The 20,419-nt window shown below is 33.5% G+C and overlaps 3 protein-coding genes across 6 annotated transcripts; 1 reads left to right on the top strand and 2 right to left on the bottom strand.

Annotated features, from left to right (window-relative positions):
- Nucleotides 1-322: 322 nt before the first annotated feature.
- Nucleotides 323-15,598, bottom strand: Sxc (O-linked N-acetylglucosamine (GlcNAc) transferase sxc). Of its 4 annotated transcripts, XM_072022394.1 has the most exons (14): nucleotides 15,329-15,597; nucleotides 15,040-15,267; nucleotides 14,488-14,545; nucleotides 12,026-12,176; nucleotides 11,705-11,948; nucleotides 11,467-11,535; nucleotides 7,790-7,986; nucleotides 5,447-5,536; nucleotides 5,201-5,381; nucleotides 4,465-5,067; nucleotides 3,862-4,376; nucleotides 2,658-3,111; nucleotides 2,196-2,572; nucleotides 323-2,108 (listed from the first exon to the last, which is right to left on the bottom strand). In XM_072022394.1, the coding sequence occupies exons 3-14, from the start codon at nucleotides 14,492-14,494 to the stop codon at nucleotides 1,916-1,918; spliced, it is 3,081 nt and encodes a 1,026-aa protein (XP_071878495.1). In that variant the 5' UTR covers nucleotides 14,495-14,545; nucleotides 15,040-15,267; nucleotides 15,329-15,597; the 3' UTR covers nucleotides 323-1,915. The 4 variants fall into 4 exon arrangements, with proteins under 4 accessions (XP_071878495.1, XP_071878493.1, XP_071878494.1 ...); XM_072022392.1 differs by lacking the exon at nucleotides 14,488-14,545 and having other exon boundaries at nucleotides 15,329-15,598; XM_072022393.1 differs by lacking the exon at nucleotides 14,488-14,545 and having other exon boundaries at nucleotides 15,040-15,215; nucleotides 15,329-15,598.
- Nucleotides 15,599-16,164: 566 nt separating this feature from the next.
- Nucleotides 16,165-17,206, top strand: Awd (nucleoside diphosphate kinase). The gene is made up of 3 exons (XM_072022434.1): nucleotides 16,165-16,428; nucleotides 16,752-16,853; nucleotides 16,931-17,206. The coding sequence occupies exons 1-3, from the start codon at nucleotides 16,249-16,251 to the stop codon at nucleotides 17,162-17,164; spliced, it is 516 nt and encodes a 171-aa protein (XP_071878535.1). The 5' UTR covers nucleotides 16,165-16,248; the 3' UTR covers nucleotides 17,165-17,206.
- On the bottom strand, nucleotides 17,165-20,216 carry LOC139998118 (lipopolysaccharide-induced tumor necrosis factor-alpha factor). Its single transcript, XM_072022435.1, has 4 exons — nucleotides 20,074-20,216; nucleotides 18,912-19,046; nucleotides 18,071-18,215; nucleotides 17,165-17,997 (listed from the first exon to the last, which is right to left on the bottom strand). Exons 2-4 carry the CDS (start codon nucleotides 19,024-19,026, stop codon nucleotides 17,895-17,897), a joined length of 363 nt encoding a protein of 120 aa, XP_071878536.1. The 5' UTR covers nucleotides 19,027-19,046; nucleotides 20,074-20,216; the 3' UTR covers nucleotides 17,165-17,894.
- Between the last annotated feature and the right edge of the window lie 203 nt (nucleotides 20,217-20,419).

Raw genomic sequence — 20,419 nt, 5'->3', positions numbered from 1 at the left:
ATATACGTACATTCACAACGTATCTTTGACGTATTCGTCACGAACTGTTTATAATGTACCACCATTTGCATTCATTTGAATGCAAAATAACCATATTTTTAAGAATTATGATAAAACCGTCAAAATGTGCGTCACGAGTTACGACATAAAGACGAATCCGAAGACAGTTTGTTACAAAAAATAATAAAGAAATTAATTTTCTTATAAGTTTGCAATCGTTCTAAATTAAATACGTAATTATATAATCAATGGTATGTAGGTGTAAGTGTAATCGTACAATTTCAAAGTGATAGTTAAATTATTTCAACTATGAATTCAATAATAATAAGATAATTTAATAATTTATTGACTTTGGTAAATTTATTTCAATGTTCTTCAAATGTTGAATTAATGTAAATCTACACAAATATGCTATTACCGTCTATAGAAATGAAAGTTTCATATTTGAATTTTACGTTTCACCTTACAGTTGCTATTTCTTGTGCGACGTACTTGTTCGAGCTACATCCGGAATAGTAATTAAGAAACAGAGATTTTTAATAGTTACTTTTACATCTGTATGTTCGATGTAAATTGTGCGTAATGGGGACAATTATTCATTATCGAGAATGTGCAATGTTGATAATACACGTAGTGGGCGGATGAGGTCATACATACAATAAATTCAACGAGACGTTACAAGCTGTTCTTCCTACTTATCTTAATTTCTCGAGTTTTAAACAAAATTTATTTCAACTTAAAAATGCACTTTCTTTCTCATTTTATTATAAATTGCATAGAATAATCATGTTTTGAATAAAGATAAGAAATTCAAGCAAGTTCTTCGTTCAAGCATTACCTGTATTTTCTATGTGAAACTGATATATCAAAAGACTGAGTAAAGAATTTCACAAAGAAAAAATCAATCTTACTAATCGCATATTCATCAGAACACACTCACAACGTAACAGCCACTTTCTTTCAAATTATATTTTTAATCATTTTTTTTTTTTTTTTTTTATTCTATAGGCGTACATCTCAAAGTTTGCTACAGTCAACGTCTTTCGCTACCTCACACATTTCTTTAATCTTAATTTACGCGCTATCAAACTAAAGCAATAACTAACAATTATCTTTTTAATATTTACATGTCTATCTCATTAACCAATTGTATATAATACAACTTGCACTTTTTGCTATCAGCGATTTCTAGCAATAACAGCTTGATGTGAGTAATCCGCTCCTGAACTTTTTTTTTTTTGTATTTTAATCTTCTTTTACGAGCCAATCGTATTCGAAGTAAACGACGAATATTACTACAATAGCATAAAAAATAATCAAGGGAACATCTTCATATCCTCTTAACATTGTCAACAAACCACGCGTCAGAAACCTTCGAAATAGAGGAAACCGAATAAAAATACTAATACCGACTGCATATTTCACGTTAATAATACAAACGTTCATCAGTATACATACAATTGTGTACTTTATACAATGAAAAAAAAGAAATTAGTCTTGTACATAATCCCACTCCAATTCAGGCCACATATGATATTACCAGAAAGATGAACAAAAGGTATAAATACCTGACTATGAGAATTGTATTATATATATAAATAAGGTGAAAGATACGATGGCGTAACGTAATTATTTTTTATGACTCGTATGATACAATCCACAATTTTTTTCTTTTTTTGGGACATCAAATGTTTAACTGAACGTGCGCGCATAACGTTATCCTATGTAATCTAAGCTCGATGATTTATCATACAAAACAGTAAATACCAGAATAAACGAAATTTATATGAAAATTATATTTTTGTGAAATAGATTATTGACCATCTATTTCAAATGCTACGTTTTCGAAAAAAGGGGGAGAGAAAAACAGATATGGAATTGAAGTTGTATAGATAAAAACATTCGAGAACCATTTTTAAGATGCAGCTGCTAGTAATTTTTGCATCTCGGTTTTGTCTACTGCTGACACATGATCAGGTTTTTCGCCTCTCGCGAAACGTTCCCACATTTTTTTGTACAGCATTTCCATGCCTACTGCATATAGCTTGCAATTGAATAAAGGACTTTCAGATCTTGCTTTCCATACTTTGGCTCGCGTTGCTTTCAAGCTTAAAAAGAAACAGTTGGTTAATTCATATCGAAACTGATAATAATAAGAACTAAAAAGAAGGGATAGAGGGAAACGATTTACTTACTATTCCCTGTCAGTACCCAAACGAATAGCAATATCCTGATATTCTTGTCGTGTTCGTGCAATCAATTCAGGACATCCCAAAGTATTCAATTGACTAGCAGCAACGCGAGACGCTAACGTTTCACCTGGTAGTGTAACCACCGGAGTTCCGGTCCATAAAACATCCATGCTAGTAGTGTGACCATTGCAAAGCGGTGTGTCCAAGCATACGTCGGCTAACTGCCCTCGTCTAACGTGCTCTTCCTTCGCAGCAACATTGCTAAACAAGATCCTACCAGGAGCTAAGCCTAACTGTTGAGCTGTTGCTTGTAAGTTTGGTTCACCAACGGCCGGAAAGCGTAGCAGCCATAATACAGAGTTTGGCACATGTTTTAGAATCTGAAATTTAGTACCGATATAGAAATATAAAATACGTAATAATTTTAATAGAATAAGTTCGTTACGAAAAAACGAATGAACTTACATGTGCCCACATATGAAGCGTGAGCGGATCAATTTTATACAACTGATTGAAATTGCAATAAACGACTGCATCTTCTGGTAGACCATACTGTTGCCTCGTTGTGATCATAATATTTTGAGGCACTTCTTCACCCGTAGCTGTTTTATTGTTCACTTGCGTAGTGGCCATACCATTTTGAACTACGACACCATTTACGGACATTTGGCATTGTCCAGAAGCAATCATTGTTTCAATAGGAGTAGTGGTTGGCAGTTCTGCAACTTTCAGCGAAATTTCTACTGGTTTGTTTTCAGCGTCCGGAACAACTACTTCGCGAATTTCTTTGACACATGTATTTTCAATCATTGGAGAAAGATCGGTGGCATTTATTACAGCTACGTTATCTGCTACCTTGCCCTTCATATTCAATTTGTCCGTTAAGATGAGACGTTCCTTTAAATGTGGGAACATTTGCCTGGAGAAGAAAATATATAAGATAGAAAAAAATGTTAATTAAATTTCATATATAGTACATATTTTCTCCATAATTGATCGAAAGCCGGGACTACTCGTCTGTCCTCAGATGAATTTTCATGTACAGGTGTCAATTGTATGTAACAGATACGACCTACCATTTTATCCAACTTATTAAAAGAAAGTGCGAATGAAAGAAAATCCGCGAGTGGGCTTGATACAAAGAAACATATTGGTTAGACAATCGTAACGTAGCAATAACAACGGAACTTTTTTATTTTCAGTCCTTATTGAATAAAGCTTTAACCAATGTAATTGTTAGGCTTTCCTGATTAAAACAAAACTAACCACAAAATGATTTGAAATATATTTACTTATTTAATGACATTAACTTATTTTCTTTCTATTATATATACATGTAAATATGATTTAAACTATATCGTGTTTGATCTCATTTTAATCAAAAAACTCTCAGAAATACGTTAGTAAAATTTTAATTAAAAACAAATTAGAGATAAGAATGTTTCAGCACTGAATAGTTAGTATTGTTTTATAGAACTGGAATTGAATTCGATTAAGTTACATTACTAAGCTGTCGAACTTCGCGGTGTGTCTAAGGGAACACTATAGTTTCTTGGGGAGAATTCACTCAGCAGTAGGGATAATGACTAACTCATTGAATTGTGAGAAACATAGTGGCGATCAATTATAGAGAAAATACTATATATAATCGTATATCTTGTAGACTTACTTATGATCTCCAATAAAATACGTGTGTGGCATGTAAGCAAGTTTTTCGCTGTATTGATTAGCAAGTTCCAATGGTGATGTAACTTCATCTGTAATTAAATAATCCATGAAACTAGCTCCTGATGTTCCTGGATATCCAAGCCACATCACTTGAACAGGTGCTGGTCTCAGAGCGAATATTTCATTTCTCGCTCCTTTCGTGTATCCATTCATATTTACTAAAATATGAATTCCATCCGCGTTAATACGATCAGCTGCTTTTCCATTGCACGGAATCTGTGATAGATCTACGAAGTGTTCGGCTTCTCTGGCAATCTTTGCTCGAAACGTGGTTCCGTCATCTGCACTGAGGGCATAGCAAAAGATTTCAACATTCTGTCTTTCGTGCAGTCCTGGGATTGATTGCATAAGATGACTAGTAGGATGATTTCCAAAATCTGACGAGACATATCCAATCTTTAAGCGAGCACCAATCTCACGTGGATACTTGTATGGTTGTTTATGTAGAACATGAATCTGTAATAGATATAAAACCGTCGTGAAACAAACGTATTTGCATTTTTATTGCTTCAGATAAACCGTGTACTTAAAAAATATCATTTACCTTCTCGATGCAAAGATTTGCATGCCTAGCAGCAATAGCCTTTCTAAATTCATGAGACAACGGATAGAGCATGGAATGGTGTGGATGTACGCTAGGCAACCTATTCTTATCCAGTTGTTCGGCAACAATCGAGACTAATTTCTTCATTCGAGCTTCATAATCAGTCCAGTCGCAAACGATCTGAAGGCAATGCGCTAAGTTACAATATGCATCGGGGAAGTCAGGCTTCAGCTTTAACGCAGTTCGGTATGATTGAATAGCCTCAGGAATGTTTCCAGAATCCTTATGAATCGAAGCTAAATTGGAATGGGCGTCAGCGAAAGCGGGATTAATTTGAATAGCTCTTGTATAGCATTGAAGAGCTCCTTGTATATCTTGCATTTCTTTCAGAGTATTGCCCATGTTCGAGTACGCATCCGCGAAAGTTGGCTGAATACGAATAGCCTCCTTGTAATGCATTAGTGCTTCATTTAATTTTCCTTGTTGCTGTAATACGGAGGCCAGATTGCTATGAGCTGCGGCAAACTCAGGGAATACTTCAAGCGCTTTCAGATATAATCGAGTTGCTTCTTCGATGTATCCTTGTTCACGTTTTATGTTGGCCTAGAATGCAGAATACATCGAATAATAAAGAGAAGAAACGTAATAATAATAAAAACTGAAGACAGAAACGCGTTATACGTTATTGTCTTGTTCATTAAACCTTCCCACGGAATTTGAATATAAATATAAGTACCAGATTATTAAGGGAATCGGCATGTGAGGGGCAGAGGCGAAGAGCCGTATTATAGCAATCCTCAGCCTCGACCACTTGTCCCTTTTCCTTGAGCGCGTTCGCCAAATTGCAGTAAGCATCTGGGAAATTCGGTTGTAGTTCAATAGCACGACGGTATGTATCAATCGCCAAATCGATAAGCCTGTAAAACAAAATAAGTTAACGCACGATAAAAAATAAACAAAGTAAATTCCCTTTGATGCTTACCCTTGTTCATAGTAGACACACGCCAGATTTCCATGTACGACTGCATTGTTAGGACTAAGATTCAAAGCACGCAGATAAGCAGCTACAGCTCTGTTACAAACAGAAAATTCGTATGTCGTTAAAATTCATCACACAACGAAAGAGAACATTTAGGTCGTTTTCTGAACGAACGGACGATGAATCACAATTTAATCGATTCCAATTGAATCAATAGAGTCGCATCAAAGTATACGTGGAATTGTACAGAAAGTTCTTTGTTGGTTTCGGTTTGGTAACAATGGTTGGTGATACCACACCCGACGACACACGGTCTTTGGATAAATTGCACACGTGCCGCGCACACCGCTATACGGTGACGTGTCACGCCGGTAACGCTATGCAAAAAATAGTCATAAATTAACCTTTTCACGTTATATTTAATCCACGAGATACATCCACGGGTTGAGGATCGTGAGAGAGCTCGTTCTAATTGCACGCGTAACGAGGGTGCGATCGTGGTCGAGGGCGAGATCACTGTATACACGACAACACACTGGTAGTCCATTCCTTCTCCATTTCCATATCTCAATAAATTAATTTGTCTGCGTGTGTGTGTATGTGTGTGCGTGTATGTATTTTTTAAATATCATTAAACAAAATCAACAACTTCCTCGATAGATCGTAGACACGATACCACGAGTAGCTTTCCGCCGTGAAACTCGCCACGAGCTACGGGTTTTTGGCATATCCGTTAAGAACTTATACACCCTCCCACGGAGAATAAAAGGGGTACTCTCTCCCTCGTGGGGGCGGAGCGATCCTTGAAATCGATAGTTGCCCTCCAGTTTCTCCCGCTATTGTGCGTAACTGGAATTGAGATTCCAAGGATTCCGAACACTCGTAAATAAGAAAATCCAGCTCGTATTCCGGTGATAATTTCGCATCTGTTGCCAAGCAAACCCCATTCTCTCTCCGTTAAAAGGCTGTGTGGATATGTACGTATGACAAGAAGGTCGAGATTCTTGGAAGACGAACAGGATATGAATTCGCGACATGTGTAAATTATCTTTATGCTTGTTTATACATCGATTTTACGTATTATCGTTATTTCTTTTTCATTAAATTTTTAAATGTAAATATCTTTCGGTAAGAATCGATGATATCTCAAATATCGCAATAAATACCGAAAATCCAGAATAAATGAATCGTTTTCAAATTTACACATGCTGCATAACATTACCAAAATAATAGAAAATAATGAAAGCCGTAAATACACCTAAGAAATTAGGAATTCACGTAATGCACGAGTGAAGGTTGCCAGCGGACATCGCTCTGGAGAAACAAAGGACGATGAACTTCAAAGGACGCTGTATGAATATCGATTCGGTGTTTACACGTCGGCTCATGCGCTTTGCTCGTGAATTCTTGGTAAACGTGTTTCAGAGACAGAAAACGTGTGAAATTTTCCGACCTCGTTCGTCTCTTTTAGTGCGTCAAAAGTAAAAATAGAGCACATTTCGTTCGAACATGAAACATTTCTGTACCGAAAATACAGCAAAGAACTTTCGTAAAGACAGTCCCATTATATTGGCACAAAAATATATTGTTTGACTTGTGACTCTCCAATTAATGTAACGTATTGAACATTAAAGGAATAACTATAAGTCAGATTTTTTTAGCACAGACTTTATAAAACGACGTCTATGAGAAATTGAGAAGACGACGATCGATCAAACTGTGCATTTTAAATTATTGTAGGAGCCGATGAAAAATGAGAAGAAGGTTTCATGAGAATCGAACCTAGGGCCTCCGGCTGGTAGGCCGGTACTCTAACCCTATTGCTAAGGTGTATTCTCATGTTTCTTTTCATTATTATACATCTTACTGTGAAATTTTGTATTGTCATATTATAACAATAAAAAAAGAAAATTTTTATATAATTTTTATATAAATCTACTCGCATATCGAATGATTTTTATTTTCTTGCTGAATATTGGTCGTTTCAAGTACTATCGACCGAGAAATTAAACGTTTCAATTGCAAGTTTTAAAGATACTAGTATTTCAAAGCAATATCACAAATTATAAAATTATTGTTACTAACGCAGAATTATGAATAAATATTCTAACTCTATGTATTGTCAACAATTGTTGCATTATTTTGCCGTTTAAATCAGTTCTGTCTAGTATCACGCGTTAGTTCTAAATTCGATCTAATCAACAAATTGTTATGAAAAATGTCATATATGTTAATATCCTATTTGAACATGCAAGTATCTACCTTATTTCAAATAAAATGCCAATTCAAACGTTCTAACGAAATGTACGAATATAGAGCCGTTAAAAATGAATGATTTAATCTCACCTATCAAAGATTCTAGCCTCTTTGAGTACATTGCCAAGATTGATGTAGGCGTCCAGGAAATTTGGGTCCAAAGCTACGGCCTTCTCAAAGTGATGGATCGCCAACCAAATCTCGCCTTGAGCGTTGAATACACAGCCAAGATTACTCCATGCGACTGCAAAGTCTGGACGCGTTTCAATCGCCTTTAGATAGCAAGCCTATAGACATAAACAGAGGATCAGAGAAGATGTTCCCATACTGTCAGAGACGCGCCGCGCGCTTTGCCCGGCCTCTCCTCGCCGCGCCGCAGCTTTCACACATTTCACCACCTTCGAGAAATTTCAGGGAATAAAATTATCTCTTCATACCTTCGTCCTCTCTGTCTTGCTTCATTGCCTCCTTTTTCCTTGTTCTACATCCCTTTACTTCGAATAATTCTTAATGCAAATCATCCGCGCCAAGTATTTTGTTTGTAACAGAGTTGATATAAATACCTTTAAGAATCAATTGTATTCAATTTTACGTGATAAATTTTATCACGTTTATCGATTGCGCGATTATTTCTCTATTACATTCTCAATTTTCATTATTAGCGATCGATATTCGATGAAAGAATAGAAACTTCGTTCGTGATAAAGAAAAATTTGATAAATGCTTGGACATTTGATAATTTTACGCGATTTTGTATCTTGGTGCATTTAATGACATGTAAAATGCATAAGCTGACGCTAACGCGAGAACGATTGATCGATCGAAAGTTAATTAAAAAGAACCTTTCGATTTGTAAGATTTGCTTTAGCTTGGGATATGACTTCTTTCGAAGAAAAACGAGAAAGAATCAGAAACAGAGAGAACGAGACCCATTTTGCAAATCATACAATGTGTAGTGGATTGGAATCTAGTGTGAAAACAGGAGAAAAGGATTTAGGTGCGCGCTAGAAACGTCATCGTAGAAAATAAGCGATACGGGTGTCATGTCTCGTGTCTATCGATTCTCCGGAATGCGTCCGGTGGACTCGACAGCACGTAGTACGCCCCTCGCCATTGTTACTTCAGTTCTGCTCAATTCACTTGGCCAATTCACCTCCAACATTGTCCATTCTCAGTCGACGAGCTTAAACAAACATTGTTCTTCATTACCCATATATTCCCTTGATCAACATTTACCATCAATTAAATTTATATTATCGTTTATCCCTAGGAAAATATTTGGCGAAAATCTTCTTTATATGACGACGCTCCTAAGGGTCAAGCAGGGATGTGCATCGCGCGTGCCGAGAGGCGGGCTGCATTGTTATAAAAAACATAGTAATCCGTACCTAAACAATAAGTAAAAAGGGCATTTACAGTCGGCCGATCTCTATGGGAAGCGGTAAAGAGAGGCTGGATGATAGAAACGAATAGGATTCGTAGCATCGGGATAACTGGATATGGATAGAAACGTTGAAGTTGGATGAGCTTTAACAGAGAGATTCTCGTTTCAATGGAGAAACAGAAATGAGTCGTTCATAAGATCTTCATCCGTATTTCCGTGCTTCCGTATCTGCAATCGCATACGAACGTCGTAAACACAGATGCTGCTAAACCTTTCTATCCCGAGTTAAAATGATCCAACTTTCAATCTCTTTCGATACAGCGGAGCCAATTGGTCTGATGGAATGTTCAGAGATCGGCCTTGGGAATTACTTTACCTGCAGTGTACCCTTTGGTAGGTTGACGGTAGGTACGGCTCGCAAGTTCTCATAATAAACTTAGACCGAGAGACAGTGTGTTACTGAATAACCAGATTCAGATTCACCCTTTGACGAAGGAACCCATGGTAACCGACCAATCACATTGCTCCGACTTCCCCTCCTAGAGTTGATCATCCCATCCACAACAACAATACAGCTGCGTTAATGTCTCTTCACTGATACTCTTCGCCTCAACTTTGTCTTTTTAATTTTTTTATCTTTTTTTTATATTTTCTTTTCTTTTTTAAATACGTATACAGAGGTACCTAGTTATGCGTGCCGCTGAAAGACACGCTTCGCTGAGCTCGTCAGCCACCATATTATAATCGTGCAAATCTTATCCCAGTTCCTCGATATCGATCGTTAACAATTACATTGAAAATAGATTCCCCAATTAACAAGAAAGAAAGAACAAATTAAATCACCTTATATAAAGTACAATAAACGTCTTAATCTCGATCCCAATACATTAACGATGTTTTAAAAAATTATAAAGACCACGAATGAATGTGTACGTCGCTTTTTATAGGTATGAACAAGAAAGATAAATTTGAAAAACCATTTTCCTGTTAAAATCAACTTTCATTTTATAGTCCCATAGACCAGTAGTTCGAACCGATATCATTCTGTAAATGTAACATTATTGGTGGCAAAACGTACTAAGCGAAAAACGAACAAGTGAACTAGAGAGCGCTTAAGAACGACAGGAAATTCAACGGAAGGCTTTTCTCTTTGCTGCAGTAAGTTCTGTCGATGAGTTTGATTGCAGAAAGTACAAAATATTAAATAAAGACACCAATGGGTAATCAATGTAGATAAAGCAAAATTGTCAGCAATTTATACTGTCTGCAATTATTTCTACTCGTCGACTATCGCCGCGCCGCGCTGCTATTATGAAGTAGACCACTTGACTTATTTATTTTTCTATGTATCATTGGAACGAATGAAACTTGTGGGAGTCGAAAAAGTCCCGTGAGTTTCCAAATTAAAAAATATTTTGATGCACAAATGGCTTACATAAATTCATAAAAAATTATCAATTTTTTATATTAGACATTAGGATAGGTGTAGAACTGGTCAAGTGATCTCGCGCAATTATCATTGTACACACAACTTGTTTACTTTTAAAATTGGAAAGAGTAGAGATAGTGGAAAAGAAAGGTCGCATTTGTCCACGTATATGTAACGGATCAGTATACCTAAAGTAAATACACATTCAGAATGAGCTGAATCAAATGAGATGAGCTTAAATGCTACATTCGCGCGCTGCTGATCCTATTGTAGCTTGTAAGAAAAAAAACTAATATCTTTTATTTAATCAATAATAAAAAAAGATATTGCTGTAATAGGACCGGCAAGTTAAACTTTGCAATAACACCAAGTAAAGAAATTTTGTTGCTACTCTTATCAGTGTTATTCCAAAACGCGCAATGCGAAGAGGGATTCTATATAGTTTTCAGCTAATTTTAACTTAAACCCTCATGCTGCGTTTGATGTCTTGAAAAGAACATTATTTTGTATCGAGCATCTTTGTTGATTCTTGATAAAAAGATAAATAAAAACAAAGACACCAAACGCAGTGATTAGTTAATTAAATGGAAAAACACGCACAATGGGCAATCTACTACCAAAACTCAAATTTTCTGTTCATGCCTTTTTAAAAGCTAATTCTGATAGTAGGCCACCATGCGTCGCGCACATATCTTTTTTTACCGCAAAGAGAAAGAGCTTTTCGCCTCTAGTATATGGATACCAGTTGTTCCTAGTTATTCTATAGAGCTGCTAACTAGTACTTGCGCACATTTTACGAAATGCATCTGTACCTTGTCAAAAAAAATTGTCAAACTGAGACTGCAGAAGTCAACATCCTAGTATTTGATTGTGGTATTGATGCATCCGAATATGTGCATGTCACGTTAAATTAAGTTAATTTACAACAATGTGTAACAGATAAAGAAAACCTACCTTGGCTTCATCAAGTCTTGCTAATGCTTTCAAAAGATTACCGAGATCGCTTCTCACACAGTAAAGATCCTGTAACATATAAAAACGTAAAATGTATATTGAATAACCCTAAACAAGCAGTAAACAAACAGTTTTTAGAAAATAAGTCAAAACTACATTTGACATAATGTAGTAGCATTTACACTATATGTAATGGACTAGAAAGAAATATGTATTAATAACAGAGTGGATTTCTCACAGGGTTATATTGTAGAGCAGTTACATATGCTTGAACTGCTTGTTCCATATCTCCTGCAGCTACTAACGCGGCTGCTAGATTGATGTAACCATCAATGAAATCTGGTTTCAATCTAACAGCATGTCGATAGTTTTCCAAAGCTTCCTGTAGTTGGCCACGTTCCTTGTAAACATTTCCAAGATTGCTGTAAGCCTCTGCCAATAATGGATTCTGCTTTATTGCTAAGCTACTGTAATGTGCAGATCTGAAATGCAAGAACAGAAATTTATTAGTGCTGTATTTTATTTAAAAGTTACATAATAAGTAGAACAGATTGCTTACTTTTCTAGCCTTCTACATTGAAAATGGATAGAAGACAATAATAGAAGAACTCCTGTGTTATTTGTTTCCTGCCTCCAGAGTTGCATACAATGTCTTTCCGCGTTCTCATAATCTCCTGCCTGATATTCTCTATGAGCAAGTTCCAGTAGCCCTGAAAAAAATTAACTTATGGATATCTAAGTAATCTTAAAAATTATATAAAAATAAAATTTGTCAATATTCACGTAAATATAAAATGCAATAATGTGTAAAATAATAATTTTTACAGAATATAATATTTATCAATTTTTCATGCAAATCTAGTTTATTTTGCACATATTTAAATATATATATATGTATGTATATATCGAACTACAAGTGCTGCTAGTGTATCACTACACCAATAAGAAATATGCATATTGTAGATGATTTACACGGAATATTCCTGTCTGAAAAACGTCTGGGTAGTTAATACAATCTACTGCATATAAAAAAAATAAACTAATACCTATTAATTTAAGTGTTTTTATGACACTATCTTAACTTCAAAGTGCTTACTTCATATTGTAAACTTCACAAAAGTTTACGTAAATAAAATATACCTATACACGCGCGCAAAATAAAATATATCAATTTGTATAGCCGATTTTTTGGGAACTTAAAATAGCATGAGAAAAGAAAGTAGAAAGTAAAAAATACGAACAATAAGAGTCAACTGCAACGTTAATGGTTTGATTATCAGTGATTGCAATTAGCTCTTTTCCTTGTGTATCTTGTGTAACAACTAGAAGATTCTGTCCATTTTGCCACTCGACGGTTCCATTACAAACGTCATCCGAACTATTGACCACGTTTCCAATTATACCGGTCGAATTTTTTATTACGTTTTCTTTCTTCTCTGCCAGTCTTATACTCATTTTGTCCACGAAATTGTTCCAAACGCGTTATTCTCTTCTTCCCAATGCCGATACGCACGCTGTTTTCACACAATCACCTCTGATTCAATTTCGAGACTTTTCCACGTTTCAATATTGGTAACTCAATTTTTTTCTTCGGTAGTTTCTGCTAGTTGATTCTAAATTAATTTTATGCTTCACATTCACTTTCTTTATGCATACTATTCCTCCATTATTTCAAACAGTGCAATGGTACCTATTATTTCCTCGTTTCTGTACACACTGTGGACTCTGTGTTTCTATACAAGTTACGCTTTGGCCAGGTTATCCCCGGTCCCCGATAGACCAAGAAGCAACCTGATTGGTCAACTCGATGACTATGGCGGACTCCTGCATCGCTGGGTAAAATCAGGAGATGGGGGTAAGGAAGACACCCGGTTCAACACCGTATATATTATGCTTGGTGCCCCATGATTTTCACCTTGTACATTTTGTCTCTTGCGTTTGGTAATTTTGCTTTTTTATCATTGCTGATATAACTAATAACCCTTTTACCCTTGTTACAATCTTTCTATTAATGAAAAAAAGTATCGAATATATATGAAAATATGGTTACATATAATGTACAAAACCTAATAAAAAAACATGTAATACGTTTCAACTTAAAACATTTTACTTATTAATAATAACTACTAATAATCAGAAAATCAACGCAAAATCTAATAAAGAGCAGAAAATTTGTATTTTCAATTTATGAACGAAACCAAACATCTTCTTCGCGTGTAATCAACTTTTGCTAAAAATTAATTTCAAAGTGAAAATTATTTTTATAATGACATGGATATATCCGAATGTAAAAACGTAAAAAATTCGGTAACTCCTAAGGCGCGTGTACATAGTACGTGGCTGGGAGCACACAAAGAAATTACAATAGTGGTTCTCAATCTGTATAAATAAGACTGACTTTTGAAATCGATTGCCTATTTTTAATATCAAAATTTACATCTCAAAGGTCAAAGTAACTTTTGTAGTATTGCAATATCGATTCTTGAAATTTCGTACAGAAAATTCAACAAAAAGTATAACTTATGTTTGTTGAAGTCGAAACACATCGACTAATTTAAGATTTATAATAATATTGATTCTAGAGAGGAAAAGAAAATAGAGAAATCATGAAATTTTGATATATGAATTGATACAGCAACCAAACGTTTAATTGCAAAATTATTATACTAACTAGCAAAAAAGAACCACTGGCGCTATACGAAGGGACGGTCATCCCCACTCTTTCGAACGGAAAGCAGATGGTATAGGTACCGATACCGAGTGGAATATTCCACCGTCACTTTGATGAAGCGGAAACAGCGACTGAAGAGTAAGAGGGGAAGAGTAGTTAGCTTAAGAAAGAATAGGCTTCTAAACAGGAGAAAACCATACACAAACAGCGACAGAATAATAATGCTTCGATTCGTAAAGAAAGTAAAATGAATTCTAAAATTACCGAATAATGTTAAAGGCAGCAATAATATATACATACATATATCATAATAAATTTCTGATAGATTTGTAGAAAAGGAGAATATATACCTGCCATAGATTTATTAGGTTCCCGCTTATATGACGTTTTCTATTTTTTATTATACACCTATAAATATCATCTGCACATAGTTATGTATATACCTCTGTTTTATGTTATTACAGCACATTGCGATAAATTAAATGATGTATAAAATACATATATCATGCACATAAATGAAACGAAATATTGATGATAATTATGTTTCTCTACTAATGTACAATTTTATTCGGTATTTTTTTTTAAATTAAAATTTAATTCCGGTCAGATTATTAAGATTAACCAAATCACAGACATATCGTGGAAAAGCTAACAAATCATATCAATACATTAAATAAATGGGTAAATAAAATACATATCACTAAATAAATCTGTATAATCTTTACTTGCCGATATTAATATTTAGCAGAAATTTGTATGATATACTTTTAATAACACGAATCAGAACATTTCAAAATCAATATCTGCAAACTCATTATCCATCTGATCGGACACTTCGTGAATACAATTTTCGTGATTGTGAAAATGGAATGGTACGTAGTTAAAATCGTTTGACTACGTACCAACTGTCGAAAGCTGTTGTATCTCGTTCATCTTGAGAATGACACTGGTGCCTGCGATTTGTTGATGATTCTGCTGCTGTTGCTGCTGTGGCTGCTGCTGTGCTTGCATGATGACGACCACCATAAAAAATGATACATGAACAAGAACGGCGTAAGAATTTGGTAATCAAGGGCCACTGTTCTTGCCAAAATCCAGTATCAAAATCGAAAGTTGTATGTAAATCAAATCTGAAAATGACTTTTTACTTTCCGAAAAACGGAAACAAAAACAGGTACGTGCGGCACTTACATTGGTATACACTAGCGCGATCTTGTAGCGTGCGCCATTATGGATTTTCAAGCACTTTACTTAAACTGAGAATTACTAGACAATATGCAAATCACATAAAAGACAAATTATATAATGGTCAATTATTTTGTTATTCAAAAATATTTTTCTACAAGTTTTTATCACAATAGCCGAGTTCTTCACAAACGACGGCTTGTCAATGCTATAATAACTCGAACCACGAACGTAATACAGTCTGATACGAAAAACCAATCGATGAACGTATTCCGAGCTAGAGACTCGTCCCGTTCTACGCGCGGGAAATACGTCATATTAATATAACCGATAATCAACTTATGCACACGCGGCTATTGTATTTCACGAACCCTGCAAATTCTTAATGTAAAAATCGTTTTTGATTGATGAAACTATTGTAATATATGCCTTAAATGTCATACAACGTAAGAAAATTTGATTTATAGCTCAAATTAGGATTAATTAATAATCGCGTGAAATTTCTTAGCATAATAACAGTTCAAATTAAAAATTCTTGTTCGAAAATATAATCAATGAAACAAAATATCGAATATATTTCTTGATTGCACCGATTTTTTTTATTTTTCTATCTTTGTGTAACTATTACAATATTTAATCATATTATCGTTATAAATTACATCCTATTTCATTAATTATAGTATAGTTTAAAATAAAAATATTTTAAGCTAGAAATAATATGTTTATTTCACAGAAATATTATAAAAGATTAAGGGCAACTAAAACATTGAGCAGAAATTACTGTTACCACTCCTGAACGATGATACACGAGCGCCGTACGGTAAGAGTTCGAGAATGGCTTCCCCACCACATTGAAAGAATTCGAATAACCGAAGACGTGATTCTCTCCTTCGTTCTCATTCTTCCGGTGCTGGTGCCGGCGTTATATGGTTTTGTGCTCTGTATTGGTTTTACTTCGTTTATTTTGTAGATTAATAATGGCAGGAAATAAGGAACGTACCTTCCTTATGATAAAACCCGATGGTGTTCAACGTGGACTCATTGGTAAAATAATTCAACGTTTTGAAAACAGAGGTTTTAAACTTGTAGCGATGAAAATGATACAGGTAAGTTCCTCTACATATGCTTACGTATCCGATTCACTCCAGAAAAAATATGCATTTTTTAGTTCCTAACAACCATGTGATTAAAAATTTTCATTTCGTAAGTACTTATCGTATTTTATCGATTGTACAATAAATGATAATTGTCGTGACCTTCATTACTAATCTCTGACATTATATTATCTTGTGTCAAGATAATTAGCAGAAATACCAGTTTACGAGTCTTGTATTATATTTGTTTTATATACCATTGATGTGCAATAGATTTCGTTATTCGTATTAAAATTATGTTATTATTAAAGTTTCTTTTTTTTTTTTTTTTTTAGCCAAATGAGGATTTATTAAAGAAACATTATGCAGATTTGGTGTCCAAACCATTTTTCCCAGGTTTAATTAAATACATGAGCTCAGGACCAGTTGTGCCAATGGTATGTAGTTGTTTTTTGTATAATACAATTAAAAGATATTATTTGTATGTTAATTAAATTTAACAATTGCTTTTCAGGTGTGGGAAGGTTTAAACATAGTGAAAACTGGCCGTGTTATGTTAGGACAAACGAATCCAGCTGATTCTTCACCTGGAACAATTCGTGGTGATTATTGTATCCACGTTGGACGCAATGTTATTCATGGCTCCGACTCTGTTGAATCAGCCAATAGAGAGATCAAGCTCTGGTTTGGAGAAGAAAAGGAAGTTATTGATTGGGCATCTTGGTCAGAAAACTTGGTATATGAATAAAACATGTGAAATCTTCAATAAAAATATTTATTGCAATACCTATTCTTTCATGTGCTTCAATCTGACATACATCAAAGATTTTTTATACATAAGATTGATTGAGAAACAATAAATCAGACTTATACATAAATGTATCTAATTAAATAATAAAAAGATTTCAGTACATTAATACAAAACTTATTATTGATGGTAGTAGTACAGTCATTTTTAATTTACAATTCTAGATCTTACATTAAAAAAAATTTTCACATTTATAATATAAATTTTAGAATACTAGTTTATATATGTAATATATATATTATATTTATAATATTAAAATGAACATCTATACTTGTTTAGCAGTCATATTTAAAATAGTGTATAAATTTACAATTGAGTGCTAAGAAGTATAAAACGAGATATTAATACAATTACAAAATTGATTTAAAGGTTATCTTTCTATAAATTATATTGACAACTTCAAATTTTTAATCATTAAAATTAAATTAAGTTAATTAACCAATTAACTTAAGTTGGAATAAGCATCTACAATCTTATGTAAAAAATCTATGTTTTTTGGTCAAGATTATTTTCAAGATTATGAACACTTTAAAAAAAAAAGTAATTGTATAGAATAAATGCGCAAAATATTGTTTATGCCTTATAAAAAGTCAGAATAATATGTATGTATATGTATATATATATATATATATATATATAAGGAAATGGTTTTATTAATGTTACTGTAGAATTAATTATCACTTTGTCCTAAATATGATCTACAAGAAGGACAATAATGTTTCGTTACCAAACAACTATCCATGCAGTAAGGGCAAGGAGCACAACACCAGCATCTAAAAATAATTATAAATATAATTAAATCTTGTTCTTTTCAAAAACCAATGGTAAATCATAATTTATAATTACCCTAAAAGACATAGTCCTAATGCGAAGAGGTGAGTTTTCATGTTTGCTTCCCTTTCAATTATTGTGATCACATTTGCATGACAAGAAGGACATATTATATGCTGTTGTTCAGGACCAAAATTTAAAGTGCTTATGATAACGGGATCTGTAAAATTATATTCTTGAAAAACAATATTCTTTTTGAACAATATTCAATAATAATCACTAATATTCATATAACAATCAAGATTTATTTTATAATAACATAAAACGTGTATAGGTGGAAAATATTGATAAATATTAGAACAACTTTTTATATATCTTAATATTTAATAAATGCTTCAAGAAGCAAACAGCATGGTCTGTAGTACTTTGATCATGATATGTATTAGAAATCTATTGTATATGGTTGGGGTTTAACTGTACTGCATACCGAGCTTTTACTTTAGATTGACTTTGTTTATGAAGATATTCTCTCTAGATTCCATTTTCAGGGCAGATGTGCATCGCAATTTGCAATGCACATAACATGGAAAAATATTGTTCTGGAATTATTACAAATTGCAGCTACCTATTTGGGAAGCAGCTTGCTTAGCAGTCTCCAAGTTGTGAAGCAACTAGCAAATTGTCCTAACAAATTTTGGTACATTTCGTTACTAGTAAACCGCAATTCCCATATCAGGGTGGTAGTTGCAGCGGTATCAACATATACATAAATAATCAAACATTTCTAAATTTTAGTCATTAAATCACTTTATGCATATTTTTATTTTCTTGGCTTCCAGGCTACCTACTGATGCTATCTAATAATGAAAATTATTGCATAATCTTATCATTTCAGTACTTATATATTTTTACGTACTTATTTGTGGTTGCTCATATGACGGTGGTGGGACAGAATGAGATGGTGGTGGTGGTGGGATAAAACCAGGTGGTGGTGGTGGTGGCGGCGGCGACATTGTTACACCTTTTTCCATGACAATATTTTAATTCTTATCTGAAAAACATTGCATCAATCATAAAAATTCATTTTCTTTTAGTTGTTATTCAGGAAATTGATGTGAATTGACTTGAACTAATTCTTTAATAGTATATGTTAGAGTTAACTTTATTAATTATAAAAAACACTATCAGTTATCCTCGTATCCAATCAGATTGAGGATTTTTATATGAAATCAGATATGTCGTATGAGAACATTTGATATTTTAATATTATGTTTCTTATATATCTGACCGTATTGATGTTGCAGGAATTAATATAATATAATATAATAATTTAAATTTAGATATATAATATAAAAATAAATATATACTTAATATAATATAAAGTGCCTGATAAACAGAAAAATATTTACTATATAGTGGTTTTTTATTTTCTCGTTGGAATTACTTAAAGAATACTTCTAAGAATTGTTTAATGACACAACAATTTATATTGTAATAGTTCTACATTAAATACAAAAGGTTTCGTAACCATAATCTAATGTTGCGCAAGTTATTACCGAATGAGTTGCAGTGACTAGAATGCGAGTATTCAAGTTATTTTGTTTCATTGTATACGTGTCATACTACAAAAAAAGGATTATCAAACTTGGAGAAATTTTTAAATATCGAAATCGATTAAATCAACTGGGAAAACATATTAAATACGATTTCTAGCAATTTATTTGTAGAACTGCTATACAAATTACATGCCATAAGGCACTGATAAAATAATTAATTACGAAAACGAGTTTCTATATAATCATCCTCACTATATGTTATAAACAAATGTAATAAAATTGAACCAATGTATTGGTTAATTAAATCACCAAAAAATTAAACTACCGATCGATCGATATTATATATGTAGTGTAATAAAATTACACTAAATCATACATCACGATGAAACGATTATTCCAACGTTTTGTAAATATTCATACTCTTAAGATATTGATTTTTTCGTGACGAATGTTTTATTTCTCGCTAAACTAAGAGCGTGTAGTTATGCTAATTCATTTCTAATTACGTACACACGTACTTACCTCTTGCAACTATTGATATACGCCCAATTTATCACTAATCGATGATCGATATATAACGTTGACATCCAACTACTGAGGTTCAAGTTGGCATTCATAGCCATTAAATTCACATACATATTACCTATCAGAACAGTAAAGGTGGGAGATTCTACGAAAAACGTCAAGAGATACGTAACTTATCTACAGCTTTATCAGAATGATAAGTAAGATACTTCAATTCACCTTAAAAATACATGGCAAAAAAAAGATATACTACTTTCCGGGTTTACTAATTTATATTTTTATTTCGTAAAAAATGAAAAAAATTGTAGAAAAAATCGGGTAGTGAAAAAATACACAAGAAAAT

This window comes from Bombus fervidus, chromosome 2 (genome assembly GCF_041682495.2).
Source record: "Bombus fervidus isolate BK054 chromosome 2, iyBomFerv1, whole genome shotgun sequence".
In the NCBI taxonomy this organism is placed as follows: Eukaryota; Metazoa; Arthropoda; class Insecta; order Hymenoptera; family Apidae; genus Bombus; species Bombus fervidus.
Note: the sequence above shows the minus strand (reverse complement) of the source record. Positions and strands in the feature narration are given on the sequence as shown.

What these genes read in the sequence shown, in the direction of transcription:
- LOC139998118 (XM_072022435.1), bottom strand. Translation starts at nt 19,026, where the DNA reads ATGGAAAAAGGTGTAACAATGTCGCCGCCGCCACCACCACCACCACCT. An exon ending in ATATGAGCAACCACAAATAA is followed by an intron (nt 18,216 to 18,911) that starts GTACGTAAAAAT and finishes ATAATTTTACAG; the next exon opens with ATCCCGTTATCATAAGCACT. An exon ending in TTAGGACTATGTCTTTTAGG is followed by an intron (nt 17,998 to 18,070) that starts GTAATTATAAAT and finishes AATTATTTTTAG; the next exon opens with ATGCTGGTGTTGTGCTCCTT.
- Sxc (XM_072022391.1), bottom strand. Translation starts at nt 12,921, where the DNA reads ATGAGTATAAGACTGGCAGAGAAGAAAGAAAACGTAATAAAAAATTCG. An exon ending in CAAGACTTGATGAAGCCAAG is followed by an intron (nt 7,987 to 11,466) that starts GTAGGTTTTCTT and finishes TTATGTCTATAG; the next exon opens with GCTTGCTATCTAAAGGCGAT. An exon ending in TATTTTATTGGAGATCATAA is followed by an intron (nt 3,112 to 3,861) that starts GTAAGTCTACAA and finishes TTTCTTCTCCAG; the next exon opens with GCAAATGTTCCCACATTTAA.
- Awd (XM_072022434.1), top strand. Translation starts at nt 16,249, where the DNA reads ATGGTTTTGTGCTCTGTATTGGTTTTACTTCGTTTATTTTGTAGATTA. An exon ending in TAGCGATGAAAATGATACAG is followed by an intron (nt 16,429 to 16,751) that starts GTAAGTTCCTCT and finishes TTTTTTTTTTAG; the next exon opens with CCAAATGAGGATTTATTAAA. An exon ending in CAGGACCAGTTGTGCCAATG is followed by an intron (nt 16,854 to 16,930) that starts GTATGTAGTTGT and finishes ATTGCTTTTCAG; the next exon opens with GTGTGGGAAGGTTTAAACAT.